General features: G+C 42.7%; 1 protein-coding gene across 3 annotated transcripts in view; it reads right to left on the bottom strand.

The window, feature by feature from the left end:
- Positions 1–4884: 4884 nt before the first annotated feature.
- Positions 4885–20777, bottom strand: part of STON2 (stonin 2) — an 88009-nt gene continuing 72116 nt past the window's right edge. For all 3 annotated transcript variants that reach the window (XM_009646631.2, XM_035902010.1, XM_035902011.1), the window contains 3 exons: positions 13722–15557; positions 7457–7659; positions 4885–6328 (listed from right to left, as the gene is read on the bottom strand). In XM_009646631.2, coding sequence (XP_009644926.1) covers positions 6245–6328; positions 7457–7659; positions 13722–15557 — 2123 coding nt within the window. In that variant the 3' untranslated portion in view covers positions 4885–6244. The remainder of the gene's footprint in view (positions 6329–7456; positions 7660–13721; positions 15558–20777) is intronic.

The following is a 20777-nucleotide window of genomic DNA, read 5'->3' as shown; positions in this document are numbered from 1 at the left end:
TGTATTAATGCAATTACTGAACTGACCATGCCCTAACAACTTCCACACAGAGGAGCAGAGCTCTCCTTTTCTGTTCCACATACAGGAAACCTTTACAAAAGAGGCTCTCACCTTGGGAAATTACATTCAGCCGCATTCATACTTTTCCTTCAGAAGCTCTTTAGACCAAGCTGATTGCTCCCAGTTTATCTACAGCCCCTGGGGCAGTAGCAACTGGGAGACTGCGGAAGGCCCCCGACCAGGGAAGGACCAGTCTGCCCACAGCCCCGAACCCCAGCATCGCTCTGCCACTTGCTGTAGCAGCCCAGCGCAGCTGCAGGCAGTGGTGTGGTCGCCCCTCTCCATCAGGCTTTGGCCATTCCGTTATTCAGGGTTGAGAAAGACACCTTTCATAGCTGGTGTTTAAAACACTATTCTAATACTTTTTTTATATATGGCAGTTGATGTTAGGCTTCCAATACTGTGACCAAAAGGAAAGGTTTTCTATGGGACTGGTGTGCTTCGTGTTTCAGAAACATCTGCTCTGACACAGACCTGCAGCTAAGCCGAAACAAGGGGCTCTTTTGCTTCACCTCAGCTGACCTTCAGCAGCTTCGGTCCGACTCATAAATTTACAGCATGTCTGGATTAGATGGTAAGGGCAATCATGGCAACTAAGAGCACGGAAAGAAAACTGTGGTGGTTTTTTCTCTCCAAATTGCGCTAATCTCACTCTGGTGATGTCTTTTGTTTGGATACACAGTGAGCTGGCACTCTGACTTCTCCATCTCTTGTAGGGTGTTACTTTGGCTTGTCTCGAAGGACTGCACTATTGCCAAGAAACTTTGAGCTCCCCATTTTCAAACTTTCAGCTTTTTCTGTAACTCTCTCTTTGTGTATTATCAAGCTATGATGATTTATATAATCCTATCCTCCCAATTCGATAGTATCATTTCCAAATGTCACCGAATATCTGAATCTGCTATTACTAGCAGCCCCTGAATCTTTCTATTTAACTTTCCTTCTTTCTTCTGGCTGACCTGGTTTACTCTTGAATAATGAATGTGAGGTATCGTTCCCTGTGTACCTCCATTTTCTTACAACGTAAAATGATTGACTTACTGTCAGTTGTACTGAGGCACACTATGGAGAACGTGCTGAGCTCAGAGCAATCATCTGAGCAGCCCTTGTGATGGGTATCTGAGTTTATTTGATCAGTGAGACTGCCCAGCTCTTCAGTCTGATTCAGGGAGTGCTTTTGAGAAAAACAGCAGACTGCAACCGGTCTCGGTGACCGCGAGAGGGGCAGAAAGATGCATGAAATGATGCAGGGCTTGCTCAAGCTTGGAAGAACGCAGAGAATCAGAGCAGAGGACTCTGTAAATAGTTTAGACCTTATCCTTACACTCGCTTTGCAAACAGAAGTTCTGGTCACAGGAAGGCACTGCCCTCGCACGTACTCCTGGGTCTAGCAGTCAGAGAGCAGCAGTAGAAGAGACCCACTGAGCAGAAGCTGCAATTCTCAATTACTTTGTTTCAGGATGGCTTCATTCAAGTGTTAGATCCCTTTCTGTATTACCACAGCACTGCTCCACACGACTGTTATGTGGCTCAAGCTCCAGGCCTGCTCCATTTCTTTTGCAGGCTATCGTTCAGTCTGGATGAGCAAATGAAATAAGCTCTTTGCTGTATATAGTCCCATTACTTCTAACTTATGCCCTTCTTTATGCCATTCAAAACACTCCCTTTTCCTCTTCTGAATTCAAGACTTGTGACTTACCAGAATACACAGCACATACAACTTCAATTTCACAGTGAAAATGTGGGTATGCTGTTTCATCTTAACATTTATTTAGGTTTTCCCATAGTTCAAACAAAACAGGACATCCCATTTCAGCTGATAAAATAAAAAAAAAAAAACAAAACAACAACCCACTTCTACAAAGTTACCCAGTGTTTAGACTTTCTTATTTTACAAAACAAAAAGGTAGGAACATGTTACAAAATAATCGTCAAACCAATCAATGTCAATAGTGCAAAGAATGAATTGCAAGTATAGGAGAGAGAGGGAGGGAGGGTAGGACGGATGGGAGGATGGATGGATGTGTGGGTGGGTGGCTGAACAAACCAGGAAAGCTAGAACAGCTATGCCTGTTATCACACAAAATTTTGTATCTCGGACAACTCATGATGTAGATTTAACTTTAGTGGGAGAAGAGTTTAAGTACTTCATCCATAAATGATCTCAGTGTGCTGCAAATTCTTGTGCTGGCCAGTTCTGGAGATGAATACAGCTATAAACACGAGCTGCTAAGAGTCACTGAAAGGAATTTTTTACCCTCTGGAACAGAGGTGACCTATTGACAGCTTGATTAGTTTGTGTGCATTCAAGGGCCAAGGAAATTACTGAGCATTTCATGCGAGCAACAGCCTAAGTACCTCCAGGCTGAACTTCGTACGCTTCTTCCTCTTGCTTTCATGCTCTTTTGCATGCAATTGCTCTCTATCCTGGGAAGTGAATGATCAAGAGGGAGTTTTAGCAGCTACTAAGTCATGTGGACAGGTAGACCAACAGGTCTTGGATGTCCCATCAAGTCAATATGTCAGCCAGCAACCCACCAGAAAAGGTAAATTATTTCTGCAATGTTTCTTATGATACTGCTACAATGAAGAACCTAAAATCCATCTCCTTCATAGGATGACTAAATTTGAGTCTGAATAAAATAAAGGACAAAAATAACATCAGTCTGTTAAGTATTTCTCAGCTGAATTTGCCCATTTTCCTTTGCTAGCAGAGTGTCCATAGTTAATAAATGTAAGAGACATTCACTAAAATAAGGTCAGCTGCCCAGAGATGTTGTTCATCTTTACCCCTTGTGATTAAAGACTTCTTATTTTTCTAGGCAAAATTCCCTGCAATACCTCAAGTTTTACCACTGTACAAAAATGAAACAAAACCATAATGAGAAATAGAAAGGCGGCTGAAAGTGGGAATAGCTTCAGGGAGTCAATGTATGCTTTCCTTGAAGGCACATCTCCTGCACAGAGTATGTGAGTACTACAAAGCTTTCAAATAAGCCAAAGGACAGTGATTATATCTTTCTCAAAAGGAGCATTAAACTGAAACTATTCAAAGAGGCTTTTCCCCAAGATAAAAAAGAATAAAAACCATCCCCACTACAGGCATAGCTTGTAAATCTAAATCATTTCTGCTACTCTAAAACCAACAAACTTCTCAGCTCTTTTCCCCTCGCTCTCATCCACAGTCTGTCCAAATTACTGCTGCACCCTCATGGGTGACGAGTATATGGTTCACGTACATAAAGTTCATACGTGACAGTACCTAACACTGAAAAATTGGCACTGTTTAATCAAGCAAGAACAGTGGAAACCTGAAAAAGGGCACTTAGGATCCCAGTGTTCAGATGCTCGGTGCTCGTAATGGTGCTGGACCGAAAAGAATTCAGTGGTGACAACTGGTGATACCAACTCCAGATTTTCTGAAGATTTTGGTTGTTAGTGCGCTTTTGAAAAATCAGATTACTTACTCTAGTGCTTCAATAGGAAATAAGATCTTTTGAAACTCTGGCTGAGGTATTAATCCTAAACTCTTGAAAATTCAGTGGCAGGTACATCAGAAAAATATTCTCCAGAGATCAGAATGGATTAAAATAGCTTTTTTATAAACCAGAACACTTTTCCAGTTTTGCTTGCATAACACTGGGAAGCCTGGAAGAGATACTTCTGTGTACAACTAATTACACAACAGAAATCAGAGTTAGGCCCATACTCTTTCTTTCATTCATTAACTTTGAATTAAAATAATGAATCAGTGATAAAGAGGTAGAGAAATTAAGTAAATCCAGAAATCTCCAGTATGTTCATGTTTCAATTTTGGGGGCATGAAATATTATGTGGCTGAAGTATGATTGAGACTGAGTAGTTTAAGAATTCAACAGAGATGGAAAATTATATTCCTTTGATTTTTCTCCTCTCTTTAAGAAGTAAATAATAATTTTATTTGCTATTACTTATTTGTGTTTTCAAGGGCTGGGGAGGGGGCAATAGGCAAAAATTCAGACACCGAGCCTGCAGATCAGAGTAGGAAATCTCCCGACTGTTTCCTTCACAAAACGTTCTCACAATTCCTCAGCAACATCTCAGCGCTCCTTCAGCTTGGTTTTGTTGGATTTCTTGCTGGTCCTTTTCAGAAACTGTACACTGGGAGCTGCAGTGAAAAACAGGAAAAAAACACCCTGACGGTCTTTGAATGCCTTTGAAAAGAAGAGTGAATTTTGTAGAGAGGAGTTGCCATGCAACTCATCACAGCCAGCCTGTAACAGAGCTGAGAATCAGTCCGGAATTCAGTGCCGTGCTCTCACATATTTCACAACCTATGCAAGTTATCATTTAATAAATAATAATTCTCTGCACTTTTTCAGTACTTTTAAACCACTGATCTCAAATGCTTCATAAAAGTTAACAGCGTTCTTCCATTTACAGAGAGATGCTGCAAAGGCTTAGTATGAACTGGTGTGCCTGGTTATTAAGAGTTCCTAGAAGGACTGAGACGTCACGTGTTTACAGAGGTGTACGTGTGTAAATATGTATCACTAGGTGGACATAGGCCTGAAATTTAGGTGCATATAAAAAGGCCTTTGTAAGTTCCCTATCATTTGTTTTAAATTCTACCACTACCAGCGTTAAACTCAACGTAATTAATCTCATGTTTTATTTGGGATTTTAACATTGCAGTGATTTTAATAGGAGTCACACTGAAAGTAGTAAATCGAGAGTGTATTAATTTTCTGTTATAGTGAATGTAAATAAAATAAATGTATAAGTTTATAAAAAAGCTTTCATTTTAATTCATTATGATTTTAAATTACATTGCCAAGGCTTTCCAAGTGTGTGATTTTGAAGTCAGCAGTAACCTTTCAAAAGATAAAAGATTTAATAAATTACTTTTTTTACATTTAAAAGTACCTCAAGACAAAATATTACGCAAGGCATGGAAACTACAAAAAATGGGTACTTTGAACGCTGTTTTCTCTGAAAGTATGTATGAATGAGTGATTTTTGCCTATTGCATTTTTGTTTAGAAAGAAGTTTTAAGACTTGCTGTTACTTTCAGCTAAGTGGAGATAAAAAAAAATCTCCATGATGGAAGCTTGTTGTTAATTTTTGAAAAGAGATTTTGGGTCCCAGTTAGTGGGGGTTCTATAAAGATGCGACTTACTTATGTTGTAGGTTCAAGATAGAATATGAAAATAGTATTTTGCTGGACAGACTTCCAAGGATTTTCAGGAAGGCAAACAGCATTGTCTGCTAAAGTAACTGTGCTCTGACATTTTCAATAATCGCCCACCTTACCCATCCAGGAAAACATATAACAAAACCCAAACCCCAATGTTTTTCCCTTAAATACCTTTCTATGCAGGAATGATCTAATCTTAGCAAAGTCCCTCCTGTATCTCCTCTATTATAACGTACATTCCCTGTTACTAGCAGCCATAACCATGTTCAGTCAAGATAACAGAACAGCCCAGACTAAGAAATAATTTTTTTTAAGAAATTGGAGAGGCTTTCTTGTAAGTTGTGCAGACCCCATGAAAACGTGCACGAAGACATGTTGTTGCTCAGGGGACGAGAGGGGAAGGGGTGACTAGAACAGCTACATGATTAGCTGTCCTGGCTGTAGTTCATCTGCTTCACCATTTACTATGTTTAAGATGCAGAGTTTGTGGATTCTCCAGAATGATGCTCAGGGTTTTCACTCTGTTGACCACTTCAGAAATGAGATTTTATATCATTTTTCACTCAATGCTCCCTGGGTATTACCTGGCAGTTCTGAAGGAAGTGAATCTACCAATAACCAAATCAACAGGGATACAAAAACCGTGCTTCTTGTAGGAGGGTAAGATTATAAGTGAGATAAAGGCTGCTTTCGGGTTTGGCTGTGATGGTGGCCAGACCATACGTCAGTGCAGAACCTAGATGGTGAAGAGGCAGAAAAGGCAGGCTGGACTGTAATACACGTCATTCTGTCTATACCCCAACTGTACTGACATCGTTCCAGCAAAAGCCCATAGGTCCGCTCCAGACAAACCACTGACAAGCTTCTTCTCAAAGTATGGATGATCACAAGGAAAAATAGTACTCTTCAGAGCATTATTTTAAAAGTAGTACTCCATACTTTTTTAAAGAAAAATACCCAAAACCCTGCAAGTCCTTTCTTCCAGGTCTGTTATAGACTGATCTTCCTTCACTGCATAGCACATTCATTGACATTTGCAGCATCTTCTCCCTTCAGATCCTCATTCAAGCTTTTTTTCTGCTCTATTTCAACCTGGCAGAGGAAACAGAGGAAGAACATTTGTAATGAGAAAGGAAAAGAAAAGATTTAAAAATCTTCCTTAGTGGTGATTGGTGTCCTGCTCAGGTGAAGAAATTCTTGGTAAATTGACAGGGTTGTGAAGAGACTTAGACTGAGGAGGGAAAGCTGGGTTTGATTTACTGTGTTTTCAGTCTAATCCAAACAGTTTTATGATTCAACAGTGTCATGACATAATTTCTAGAAGAAATGATGTCATGCAGAGAAGCAGTTTCACACGATTTTATATTCATTACCACCCCCAGCTGTACTCCGAATCCAAACCCAGAACCAAATCTGCAGAGGATGAGTGGCTTCCTAAATGACAACAGAAGACCAGCCTCAATTTTAAGCTCCACAAAGACTGATGTATAAAGCAAAGAGATTAATTTACAAAATGCATGCCTATGTTTGTCTTCTAAATTTTAACACCCCCAAAACCTCAGGGATAATCCAATGTTTTATTCTTAAAAGGTATACTTAGGAAGATCAAATACCATCTCTAGGGAATTTAAGAGACTACTAAAAATGTAATTACAATTACCATTAAAAATATGTGCCATGAGAATCTTTTCAGCATCTCTCATCATTGCTCTTGAAGAAGGCAGGTAGGATGCCATTCTCTCTGCTGAGTGATCAGCTAACACACAAATTCTGGCACACTGAGATTCTTGGCAGGTACGTACACACTGCATTTTCCCATCTGCTCCTCTCCTTAGGGCAGGCAGGAAGAAGAAATATTTAAGCACAGAAATAATGCGATCCTTTTGTCTGCTGTAGCACTCCCACTGTAGCTGCTATGAAGAGCAGCAAAACTCCCCTGTTCACGCTCTTACTGTACCAGCTAATCCCCAGGAGCTTGCTGCGTGCGTGTGCTCTTCCACAGAGCAATGGCAAGCAAGTTCATTCCATCTTCACTGAGGGATAATCCACTGCTTGTTTGCCATGAATCAATAGGCTGCACGTGGGTAGCTACTGCACAGAGCCTGGCATGTGCCACATTCCCACCTCATCGTCCCATGGTATTTTATTTGTCTGCCCACACTTTTCAAGACAATGTAGTATGCAGAGTAACCACGGTGATTGCCACACGCTCAATTTTACCTTGTAACTGTAGTGTGCTGAATAGTTGACCCACTTCCTCACATCGACCTTGTCCTCAACGGAAATGGACCGAACGGTGGCTTTGGATGCAGAAGTAGAGGGCATGTCAAATTCCACGTCTACATAGCGGACAAAACTGGAAGGCACTTCCCGGTCAGAGCCAAGCTCTAGGTGACAGAAGAAGCAGTGAGGATGGCCAGAAGCTGGAAAAAGAGAGCAAACAGATATGAAAGTTGTGTTGGATGGATCAAAAAAGACAACATTTAGGAGGAAGCAACATCACAAAACTGCAAAAAACCCAGAATCTGCCTAGGTGAGCTAGTTTGTAGCAAGTGACGGTATCTTACCTGCTTCAATACCATTGGGAGTTTCCAGAGGAACTAAACCAAATAAACAGCAAAAAGGACTGCCAGCACTCTAGTTTGCTTTTAGTGGGTGAAAATACAAGATGTAAATCAAGCACCATAGGGTAAAGGTCTTTCCCCTCTTCTGATTCCCCCAATTTCTGATTGAAGGGATCTAACTATGTGTAAATTAAAGCAATGTATAAATAAATGAACGCAATCCTTGTCTGCCACTGTTAGAGGCTCAAGGATTTTTGACTACATGTTCATTGGGAAAGTTCTCCACAGAGCTTAGCAAGGTGTACAGGAGAGAGAAAAGGAAGGAGGAAGGCAGGCAGAGTAAAAAGAACTGGATGGGGAAAGCCCTCTCCCTGGGAGGAGGAGGAAAACATAGCCTGTGAAAGACTTGCAAGCCTAGGCCTTGAAAAGGAATTCAGCTCCTCATCCAGAGCTTAGCCCAAAAGTCAGCCTTGTTGAGCTGAAGCTTGAAAAGCAAGATGTGGGATTTTGAGATATTGCTTGTCCCAACAGGATGAAACTGAGCAGTCTTTAGAGGGCTCAGGCATTGCAATGTCCCACTTAGCCTCTGAAACAGAGTTGGAAAAAAATTTATGGGTAAAAATTTCATCTAGAGTCAGCCCCATCGTTCCAAACAGTCTAGCTAGAGTTTCCTCCCAGCTGGAAGGTTTATAAACTTACGTCTGTGCAGCAAATCCAATGAGAGGCTATGCAGCTCAGCAGAGACCATAGAGATACACAGCACCACAGCTGAAGCCAAGTTAGGAATGAGCGGGTGCAGTATTGAGCAGATACAAAAGCTCGAGTTCTGCAAGCATTAAAATATATCACCTGCTTTTCATCAGGATTAATTATCCCAAGCAGAGTTGCCCTGGTTCTAGAGCGAGATGGGATCTTTCTCGGATAGCACTTCCCAGCTTTTCATACCTGGAGCATGCTTTTTCTGGATAAAAAGCAGTGGTGCACAGCAGACCTTCAGGATGATCCCACCCACCATGGGCTAGCAGCAGCCCCACATGCTCTCATGGAGAGCATTGTACCCTCCAGCACCGCAGGGCTTTTGCTTCTGCCCAGTCCTTGAGCTTGGCTGTGGTGGGCAGACCCGTGCCCACAGCAGTGCACTTCAGCCTCTGCCATGGGACGCTCGGGTGCCACTGCACGTGCCTAGGAATCACTGCTCTCTGGCACTGCATTACGGAGATGCTTAAAAATGAGTCATTCCTGGCTCAAAAATTCCATGTTCAGCATTCAGTAGTGGCATCCAACTCCCAGCCTCAGGCTCCCCATCCATTTGTATCTCTTTTCTCACCCTGTACCAGTCTCAGCAGACTCATTGCAATCCTTCCTGCTCATCTGCTTTGCTATGCTTTTCTTCTCCTCTCCTCTGCCCTCTCCTGTCCTCTCCTCTTGTTTGCTGTGGGCTGCTCCCTCCTTGACTGCCTGGGTTGCAGCGGAGGCCCACAGCAGCTCAGGAGAGGTGGCTCTGTGCTCTGGCACAAGCCACATCCACAGCTACAAAACGTTCCGCATGCGCCACTACGCTCCTGAGATGGCGTGTGCTCAGTTGCTTTTGGGATGGACACATGTGAAGGTAACACTGGGAAGTGTTTAACTGGGCTTGAGCACACTGCGTGCAGGTGCCTTGGAGATCTGAGCTTTTAAACTCTTCATAATTTCAACTGGACACGTGGAACCAGCAACCACTCTTCTAACACACCTGAATGTTGGTGGATATTCATAGGCTCAAAAAAAAAAAAAAAAAGGAGGGGGGAATAAAGGGAAAAAAGGCAAAAAAAAGTTAATGCAATGCAATTAACAAAGCAATTTTCCAATAATTTAATTTCGCCTAGTAGGAGTACCCGCTAACAGAAAAGACCATGCACAACACTCAAAAAAATATAGAAGTTATTAATTTAAACAAGCTCAGCATGGTAGGCAACCAGATGAACCAATTAAGAAAGCAACTTGTCCACCAAATCTATAGCACAAATACCAAGCACATCAGCGTTCGTTGGTGTCCTGTGCGTGAGGCACACAAGGCACACTTTCTATAGGCTTTCTGTTTGTTCAACAGGCTCATTCAGAGCTCTTTCTCTAACAGACAGGTACACTTTTCAGCAAAATCAGGAGGAAATCAACAGACTGCTTTTGTTTTGCATCTCTGGCGTCCCTGAGCTTCCAGCATTTCATTCTGACAATCAAGGGTCTGATAATATAGTTCATATATATCCACCGATAATCTGTTCCAAAGGACTCTGATGTCCCAACATGTTGGATTAAAGGATTTAATTTACTTCAGAAAGTGTATCAGGCAGCATGCCTGGGATCCACAGCCAAACTCGGCCAAAGTTCAAATATCCACATCCAAGGCTCTGCACAGAGGCTGCATCCCTGCTTTTGCTGGGGGGTTAAAAAAAAAAACCAAGCAAACACATGGAGCCCAGCCAGCTGCAACTGAAGCTCTGCAGAGCCTGTAAATAGGTTTCCTTTATCAACTGCTTTGATCATATTAATTGCGAATATGAGAAGGGCAATGAAGTTTAACACGCTATTTTGGAAAGGATTCAGCAATGTGCTCAGTAGAATCCAGTCCATAGGTTTTTTTTAGGTCAAATCATACTCAGGGTACACACAGTCCTTCATTTGTCCCATGCTTTTCCATGTCCGGCCAGAAGCAGACGCTTTGGCACCAAAATAATACAGACAGTGCTGACAAGTTCCTATAGTGAGAGCGCAAAGGGCCCCGTCCCCTTAGAAAGCACAAAGAGAAAACATTTGGATGAGACAGTGAAGCTGCTGAAATAACTCTTTAACAATTTGGGTGCGAGGATACTACAACCTGAATGCAAGCGGTGAGCATCGGGAGGGCTGGGCTTTCCTCCCTGTGGTGCGGGCCGGCAGGGCAGACCACGGGCAGGGCTGATGGCGTCGTACGCATCACGTCTGCACAGAGCCTGCGCCAGCCTGCATTCAAGGAATGGAGTGAAGAGCATGAGGTCCAGGTGGCAACCTGGAGACCTCTGGAGGTTCTGGGATGGCATTTGCAAGGGACTCATGAGTCAGAGCACACGACATGGGTGAACAAAGGGTCCCATACTAAGTCTGTGCCTACGTATGTACTACTTTGACAGGGGCTGGCAGACGGGCACGCATGCTGGAGGGAGCCATGCAATGCATATGCCCCCAGGTTGTGTGGACAGGTTGTGTGGCCTCTGGAGGTAGGGTGGAGCTGGAGACTGTGGCTACCTGCAGTGTGCAATGCACCAGCTGCAGTGTGATGCCACCACCTCTCTCCTGCTCTGGAGCCCCAGGCACCAGAGCAGTTCATTAGCAGACCAGACATTTACAGAGGACCCAGAGCGCTGACAGGGGTGAACTGCAGGTGCCACACTAAGAAAGCATGAAGTACGAGTCAGGGGAATATTTTTATAGTTAGTGCTTGAGAACTGCATTATTTATAGGGACTTCTGCAAATATTATACGACTTGTGAGTAGGGCTGGATACAGCCAAGCATGCACAAGGTTGGGAGTAGACCACACATCATTATCATGTGGTCAGAAGTGTATGTGGTCCATCAGGCAAGTCTAAGAAGGAGTGGGAATCAATGCTTCTGAGTACCATTTATATCCCTCTTTGTTTGCCATATACTTTGAGTAAGGAAATCCGTGGGACAAGTACTATCAAGAAATGTGAATAGTCCTTGGGAGGCAAGGTCAGATTTAAACTACACTTTGCCTGCCCTGTCATCACTTTGGGATTCCCCCTCTCTCACATACCTCATGTATCCTGGCCAAGATGGTGCTTGCAAGGCCCTTCCTTTCCCTGAAATTACATCTGACCTGGCCGGAAGGGTGAGGACACTCTCTTCCTCTCAGGATGTAAACAAATACTAACTGCCCTGTGTTCTGCACGGTGACACTGATGGATAGATGCTCTGTGGCAGGGCTCCAAGAGCAGTGCCAAGTCTGTGAAGCACTTCCCCCTGACACAGGGTATATATAATAAAGACTCACGCTGGGAGAGATGAGATCAAGGGAACAAGAGACATAGATCAACATCTCCCTCAAAGTTGTGATGGGTAAGGGAGCATCACCTTGCAGGAGGCAGTAGAGCCAGCAGTTCTGCCTCTTCTCTTGGTTTGCTACCGGCATGTTCTGTGATTGTGTTAAAAGTTTGGGTGCTTTCGTTTTCCCAGCTGTAATGTCTATGGTATTCGGAGATCTTTGGAGAGAAGGTGCCACAGAAGGCCCAGTTTCACAACATCTCATTCCCAGAGCTCATGCAGATGGCATAGTGAGATTTTCCTCCCAAGCATGTTATTGCTCATAAACAGCCTGAGGTTAATTTTTTATTACAATATTTCTCTGGAGTTCCCAATTTCTCTTTTCCTATGTCCCACGCTAAAGACAACACGGAGCCTTCACTTTTGTTAGTGATAGCCCTCCAAATTTGTAACCTATGGTGTAAGCTGGCATCCTTGGGCTGAAATGTGATCCAAAAGATTAGAAAACTTAGATCACTGTTTTGCTGACACTATAGCTCAAACTCAGGCAAAACATATGTCCTTAGAAAGTGCTAAATCTGGTACAACACTGAACTTCCAGGGAACTCCAAATACGGAAACCCACACAGTCACCCAGCTGCACTACTACAGCATTAATACTAAAAAAAGCATCTCATTTGTAAAAAGCTAGTCTAGATCACAGAAACCAAGAAGTAGAATTCACTATGAATAAAAATAAACCCGAGTTCTCTAGCTTTACTGCACACCATGGATGAGAGGCAGGAAGCAGAAGGATTGGCAGCGATGGCCAAAGGGAACAGTAGCTCGTTTGCATTACTTGAATGTTTAATTATGAACATGCTACGAGAAACACAAAGACTTGTGGGGTTTATGTTGGTATTCTCTTTTCAGGTTTAAGCTGTATTTACCTGTCTGCACTGATTACAGAAACAGCCACAAACTGGTGTTTGGAATTTTTTTTTTTTTTTAACAGTTGCATAGTATCTTCTGTTCTCTTACATTCCCTGTTCTGGGGTTGTTTACCCTGGACAAGAGGAGGCTGAGGGGAGACCTTATTGCCCTCTACAACTATCTGAAAGGAGGCTGTAGCAAGGTGGGAGTCAGCCTCTTCTCCCTGGTAATGGACGATAGGACGAGGGGGAAATGGTCTGAAGTTACAACAGGGCAGGTTTAGTTTGGACATTAGGAAAAATTTCTTCACAGAAAGGGTTGTCAGGCTCTGGAATGGGCTGCCCAGGGAGGTGGTTGAGTTCCCATCCCTGGAGGTACTTAAAAGAGGGGTAGATGAGGTGCTTAGGGACATGGTTTAGAGGTGGGATGACAGTGTTAGGTTAACGGTTGGGCTTGATGATCTTAAAGGTCTTTTCCAACCTAGACGATTCTATGATTCTATGATTCCAGACACTTTGTAGGCATCAGTTGTGGTATATGCATTGAAATATATAGCACTGGCCCACTGTGCTTGGCAATGCATGGAAAAGAAATCCTATGTGCTGGAACTACAGCAATTTATCTGGTCCTATCATTCAGCCCTGTAGCATACTATCTTGCCTTTGCAAGTTACCTGAAAAAGCCCTGCTTCCAATGACAGTGCTAAGCACACAGAGATGTTTAATGCTTAAGGTGGTACTTATAAAAGGAGGCATATTTTTGCCTCTGGAAAACCTAAACCTGTTTTTATCATTAGCAATGTTTGTAGTATTCATAAAACTACTGCAATGAAGGGTCAGACAAATGGTTCATGCAACTAACTGATGTCCTTTGGTATACTACAGAGGATGATCTACCTCTCACCATGTAAACTCAGTACTCTCCATCTTCCAAAATATGTAACTCCTTTTAGTTTACTCCTGCAGAGATGGTATATGCACCACTCACCTGAGTTTTTGTCAGGCAGTCGGTTTATCCTCCATACGATGGAATTAAAGGCATGCTCGTATTTGGCAGTTCCCAAAGTTACTCTCATTACTGGCTCAGAACCAGAGAGACTGGTTGATCCAAAAGCGGCCCCCTTGTTCACCTTGGCTTTCAAAGATTTCTCCCCCAGGACACTCTCCCTGCGGAAGTTCTTCACCCACTCGTTTGGCACTGGGTAGCGGATCATCACATTTTCACAAGGGACCTGAGTTAAAGGGTCACGGTTGGAAGAGAACCCAGTGGACATCATCAGCCAGCTCTGCACCTCCACCTCAGCACCATTGATGCTGGCAGCTGTCCTCAGAGTAAAAGGCAAAGTTTTCTCAGCAAAGACAGTTCTAAATCGCATCAGTTCAAACCTGCAGGCATCCAAGGGGTTGAACAGGATAATACGGGAGTTATTAAACATATCCTCATCCACACATGAATGGAACCGACAGCTGTATAATTTAATCCACTTAGTGGTAGTAGTGGGCATAATATCCTGCCTTGCAACTATTTCGTTGCCTTTGATCAGGATATCATTAAGGCCCAGTCTGCATTCTGCCAGGCCAGAAAGGAAGCTGAGAACATAGATATGGGTCAGCACACTGTGCTGGAGAATCGCACTGTCTCCTTTGGCCAAGATGCCATGAAACTCATCCCTGACATCAACCGTGATTTCTTCTTCTTGATAGTTTAGTCCCACTGTGCTCAGATCTGTTGATGAGGCTGGCAAGTTCATCAGTGTATCTTGCACAGCACTGATGAAGCTAAGGAAGTCTTCATAATCTGTAGTCCCAAGCTTGATAATCTGCTCTCTCTCTGCTGTGTGAGCAATGGCTGGCTTAGGCTGATACTTCTTCTTCTCCTTGTAGGTTGTGCGGTCCAAGCGCACACTGTGTATCCTTCCATTCTCATCATAGTTCTGGAGTTTGCGCTCTGAAATCTCATGATTGATTTCAAGTTTGAATTCCCGGAAAGGCTTCTCCAGTCCTTTCTCATAAAAAAGCTGTATACATCCACTGTCGGTCAGCTTGACATATATTGGTCCCCAGTGCCTGGATGACATAATATTCTTCTTCTCTGGGATCCTGAGCATCATTGGCCATCCATCCTTTGGCTGAGCTGGTGCCAGGTTAAATAAGGCTGCATCCAGATCACATGGCATCATGGGGTCATCATCAGGCAAGGTAGGGCTGCTCACACGATCTGGGTCTCCAATCTGGAGTTGCTTGAGCTGCTCTACAGCATCTGTGTGGGTTACACTTTTGTTTGCCTCATGGAAACTGATGGTATCAGGCTCTTGATGGAGAATAATGAGAGAATCTCTTTGGCTTTTGCCTGGAGCACTGGAGACAGAAGAACTTTTGGAACGCCTGTCTCGCTCCTCAAAGAATGAGCTGAATGGATTGATGGGTGAGGGTTGGACATCTCGCAGAGATTCATCCAGGAAGGGATTAGTAGCACTCCATGGTGGTGTTTCAACAGAAGGCAACTTGGTTAAAGAGGAGAGATCTAGTTTTTGAATTTTGGAGAGCTCACCCAATGTGCTTTTAGGACGTTCTCTTTTCTTAAAGGATGTAGTGAGGTTAAAGTTAACATCTGGAGTCTGTGTTTCTGCAGGTGGGGTATCTGTTTTCAAGGGGGAAAGGTTCTGCGGTGAAAAACTGACTTCATTGTCATCAAAAGTCACCCAGCTGGGAAAGCGAACCGTGGTTGGGGTAGATGAATGCCCATTCATGGAGGTGCTGTTCAGCTGCCAGTTGACAGCCTCCATATCTACCTCTTCATCTTCCTGGAGAGACGAGGAATTGTCTTTAAAAAAAAAGAAGGGAGGGGGGGGAAATTTCAGCTAATTATTCATAAGTCACCTAGTTCTTTCCACTAGAAGAAAAGCACAGTCTGCACAATAGTTTGCATGCTCGAGAAAGGCCTATTCGTATGCTGGGCAAGAAAGATTATCAAAAGACTTGGCTAAAATGCTGAAGGGTCTGGCAAGAATTAATGAAGAAATAGCTTCAGCCAGTTTTAAATGGACAGTTTAACACAGAAAAGGAATGCACAAAAACCCCCCAAAAGGAATGACTGCAGGAAAGCAGTGATTGTATTGCTCTCATTCAAACAGAATGACCTAAAAAAGAAACTTAGCCCACATGTTGGAGTGATTGTTTGGAGCTTCCCTCTCTAAACTTTCAGGTTGCATTTCTTCTCTCCACTTATTTTCTGTCATTTGCCTGTTTTGTTCCCTCTCTCCCCTGTTCTCATTTTTTTCCCTCCGTCCCCATACCCTTTGCTCTACAGAAGAATCCAGTGGGGAGAGGGAATGAACACTGAGGAAGAGCACTTTTCCGCTCCGTCCCCACATACCTGTCAGCACATTTGCTGTTATCACAGAAGCACATGGGGATATGGTGAAGACACCATAAAAGGTGCCTAGGTAGCATTTTTTGCCCAGGATGCATTCAGCAAAGAGACTCTTTGGCTTACCCAGTGGGAAAGGGTCTGCCAGTCCTTGCATGTCTCTGAAAAATCTCTCGGAGAAGCTGTGATCTAGGGATGTATGTTAGGATAAGGAAAAACATATTTTTGACTTGTATTGTGGAAGCTGTCCTCACCCTCTGTCAGGACATGGCATCTTTGACTGCTATTTTCCTAGTCTCAGGCTCTGCCAAAACACTTCCCAGAAGCCTGCATCATATTGTGCTATTTCAATCCCAGCTCTATCTGGAGGAGATAGCGGCAGTGTTAATAAGATGTTTCCCAAAATGAACATAAATTCTCATTCTCAAATTCTGACCAGTTCCCCAAAAAGATGAGCTTGATTTCCATTCTGCTTCAACCTAATAAACAATTTGAATTTTTATTCCAGTTGCCATTTAGAAAATGAAACAGGGAATATTCATATTGGTCAAAGTCCTGCCATTAGCTTTTTATAATGCCTTGGCTAACCTGATTTTCTGGGCTCCTCAGCCCAGCTATATGGAAGTTCACCCAACCTTTTGATCTAAGGACAAAACACATCATGCAAATTCTGAGGGCTGTTATAATTGAGAATTATACATGAAGCAGAATGATATCAATTTGTTTTCCAGGCCATGATAATAACAAAGCAAAACCAAGAACAGGTAGCTTTTACAGACTATCCATGCATTTCAAAGTGTATTTGAAAAGAAGTGGCATTATCTCAATTTCTAATTTTTTTTTCCTCTACTCTGCCCTTTCACTCCCAGATTTGCAGAAGGCCTCTCTGTAGTCCCTGCTACTGGCTGCACCACTGGGTACAGTGGTGGGTCCCTTATCTGTTAAGTTTTGCCACAAGACTATAAATAGATTCGTGGGGGGAAAAAGCCAAGCAGCCAACTGACTATCATCCACAACCACACCCTAAGTGACTAAGTAATAAAAAACCCAACAGGAATAATCTGATGTTCTGATTCTCAGGTCCACACCAACACCTTCTATGTTGTCTCATGCTTTCCAGTACTTTGGTAGCAAGCATGTAATCCTCTGCAGTAAAGCAAAGGCAATGGAAAGATGCGATAAGAGTGTCTGTTTTTATGGTATTTCCGTCAAAACTTTCCCCATTTCTTTTAGGATTTCTAAAAGTCCTGTGTTGATAAGATCACTGTCTCTTAAGAGCGTACCACCTCTTTGCCATCTGCAATTATACTTGTCCTCTTTCCTGTATTTTAGCTTTTGAATTGCAGAAACCAAATGTGATTCCACAAATAAAGCATTAACACTTCTGGTAAATTTGAGAAAGGCAGATGAGAAGACCTCCTTGAGAGTCCATGTGAAAAACACACAGAAATCACCTGACAAAATTTCTTTCTAAACTGAACAAATTTTATAAAATAAATTACTTATTTGATCCAGATGCCCAGAAATACAGAAGAAACGTTAAGAGAAGATGGCTTTATAAATTTAACCATTTATATAATTTTATTTTCTAGAAAAATCAGTACACTGTTATTTGATTTGATATGTGGAAGTTTTTCTTTCCCAGACTAAAACCAAAAGTACATTCTTCTGCTGCCAAAGAACCACATGATTGGGTTTACAAGTATTTGAAGAATACAGAGGTGGTTCTAGAAAAGACAGGTTTTTAGCTTTGTCTGTAAAAGAATGACTAATAGCAGGGAGGATAAAAATAACAATATGCTAATGCAGCTAAGCATCCAAAGAAAGTTCCTGAGAACTAGACTAAATAGTGGGTATATCCCAAGAGAAATATTGGCACCTCTGCTGCAAAGGCAAATACAGCCCGGATGTCTAAGCCATCCTCTAGAAATGTCAAGATCTTTCACAACTTTCTGTCAAGAGGCAAAATAGATGAGTACTCGAAAATTTCAAAATCAAAATTTTTCCCTTCTTGACTTCTGACAAGTTCCTGAACACGGGTGATAATGTTTAAAATGCAAATGTCCTTCAATTTGGCAGCACCCCAGTAGGTCTGGGAGAAGACACTTAAGAAAGTGATTCCCTAGGTGAATGTTAAGTTCATTATTTTATTTTTTCCTTTCATAGCTGTTTTCAAAATTCCTTCCTACAAAACAAATCAAGACAATCGCTTGCTGATGGGGTGCAGACAGACTTCAACCCCAACTGACTCCTGACTGAGAAAGACTAGATCTGGATAAAAAAAGGGAGAAGTGATCAAAACTTACACATTTTTTCCTTCTTGGCCAACTTTGCTTTCCTTAGCAAATGACTTTGATAGGTGTTCACTTCCAAAAATTAAAGTATCTTTAAATTGGCTGTGCCAGATTCCAACCTGACAGGTTGCTCCAGCCATCTACAAAACACAGGAGCAGATTTACCAAGGAGGTGAAGGGGACCGTAGCTCTGTCTCCTTTCCTAGTGACACCAGCAACACGTGAGCTCTGGGGTGAGCAGCCTCAGGGGTGAGCAGCCCACACAACTATGCCTCTCTGCACTCATTCCCCCACATCAGTGGTGCCTGCAACCAGCACTGGCCATACCTTACTACATACATGCCTGAACATCATTACCAAGCCATTAAATAATTTAGAAGCTTAAGTCCCTGGTGAACAATAAAATGCCAACCTGCATTGTAAGTTGTTGGGTTTTTTCCATCCACAGGCTTCTTAATGTTTTGTTGGCTTTACAAGTGTTCAGTAGTAAAAGGGTTAATAATTTCAGTATGATAAACTGGTAAACAGTATTACATTATAATGGACAGAGAACATGTCACTGTGATCAGCCTCGTGACTCACTACAAGGAAAGAAAGCTTTGGTTCTCTTTATTGTTTCATCATTTCATTTTTTTGTTTAAGCCATTTTGGCCAAAACCACCAGGTAATATCATGTTACTTACGCCTGGGGGGAAGGCAGCCATCCAGCTGCTGAAGGAACATTGATACTGCAAACTGTTCATGACCGAAACTGTGCCACAGAAGTAGGAAGAAGATCTGAGAGTGTTACACACCTTTTAAAAAGAAAGGCAGATAACGACTTTAAGAAATGGATCTGAGCAAAAGCCTGGACTTTGAAATTTCTGAGTACTTATCTATTTTGCCTCTTGACAGAAATTAGGTCAGAGCTTCATGGAGTTTCTGTTACCTGAACATATTAATTTACATTTCATTCAGATAGGTCTACTTTACACTTCAGTCTGTAGTACAGGCATACCCTTAACACCGTCACACCTTCCAACGGGGTACTCGCTTCCTTGATGTAGCCAACACCAGTCCCCCAAAGTACACCCTGCTAAGTTTTCTGTTGGCGTAGCCGCATCTATTCTAGCACACTTGCTGGGAAAGTAATCTACATAAAGTCCACCAGACACTGGCATACAGGGGGGTACTACTTCAGACTTGTCAGGGTAGTGCTTCAGACTTCAGCGAGGTCAAGAGGATGCCGGTTACAAAACCTGTAGCGTCTCTGTGTTCATAAGCAATGATAGAAAAACAGAAAGCACAGATAAGAGAATCTGGGAGAAATCACGGAGCAGGCTGTCGCGCAATTATCTCTCCACGACAAAGGCTGTACTTTCACATACTTTCTATGACATCCATACCTGGTCATTTCCTTGCATTTCTTTTTCATATCCAAATCACAACAACTGTGTACTCTTTTTTTTCCTTTTTTTGGTGGTCCATCATGTTTCTGATCCTCCCAAGACAGACAGGGTAGTTTAAAGCCAGTGGGCTATTGCTCTGAAATGATACAACCAGGCTCCTATTTCCAGCCTGGCCCCTGACCTGCTACGTGGCTCTGAGGAAAACGCCTCATCGCTTTCACTCTCACAGCTTCTGGTTCTCTTCCCACTTTTTGTAATTTTTGACTAGAAGAGTGTTAAATGTGGAACAGTGATTGTTCCTCTGTCCTACAGTACCCAGCACATTTCTAGGACTCCCACAGAATACAGTCTAAGTGTGTAAACATCACAAAGCCGGATATAAACCTATAAAATTATTTGATTAATATTTCTGTTATATCTATGCACTTGCAAAGAGTTTCAGGCTTGGTACAAGGCATGAAGCCAGGCCTGGTTTTGTAAGCTTTCCTGTTTATCACAGCTCTGCTAATGGTGGAAGGTCAAATGTGTTACTGCTGCAGACATCAGCGTGACTTTCTCTAGCTAAACAAAGCTACAGTGGAAAAGTGCCATAGAAATCAGTTGCAAGAATCTGCAACTCCAAGCACAGAAATCTTCTTGCCTGTGGGACATTACTACCTGCTTATTTTGCACAGAGGGTATCCCTGTAAGGATAACAGTTATTACCTCCACATGCTTCCTGGGTAGCTATGCTATCAATCAGCATATGGTCACATTAAGGGAATACCTAGAAATGTCCTCTCCAAGCTTGTGGGACACTTTCTTCCCATGAGCTTCAGAATAGCCTTTGGGGACAGAAGAAGAGGCAACTACCTTGCCTCCTTGCACAAGGATTATGGGCAGGGGCTGGAAAGCTCCAAACCCCTTGAGCACCAACACCCGACAGGCTGGAAGGTACATTTGTAAGCATCCCTGCAGACTCTGAGTGTCTCTGCAAGATCTGACGTGTGGAA

This window comes from Egretta garzetta, unplaced genomic scaffold, assembly GCF_000687185.1.
Source record: "Egretta garzetta isolate BGI_Z169 unplaced genomic scaffold, ASM68718v1 scaffold79, whole genome shotgun sequence".
Lineage (NCBI taxonomy): Eukaryota > Metazoa > Chordata > Aves > Pelecaniformes > Ardeidae > Egretta > Egretta garzetta.
This window is presented reverse-complemented; position numbering and strand designations above follow the sequence as displayed.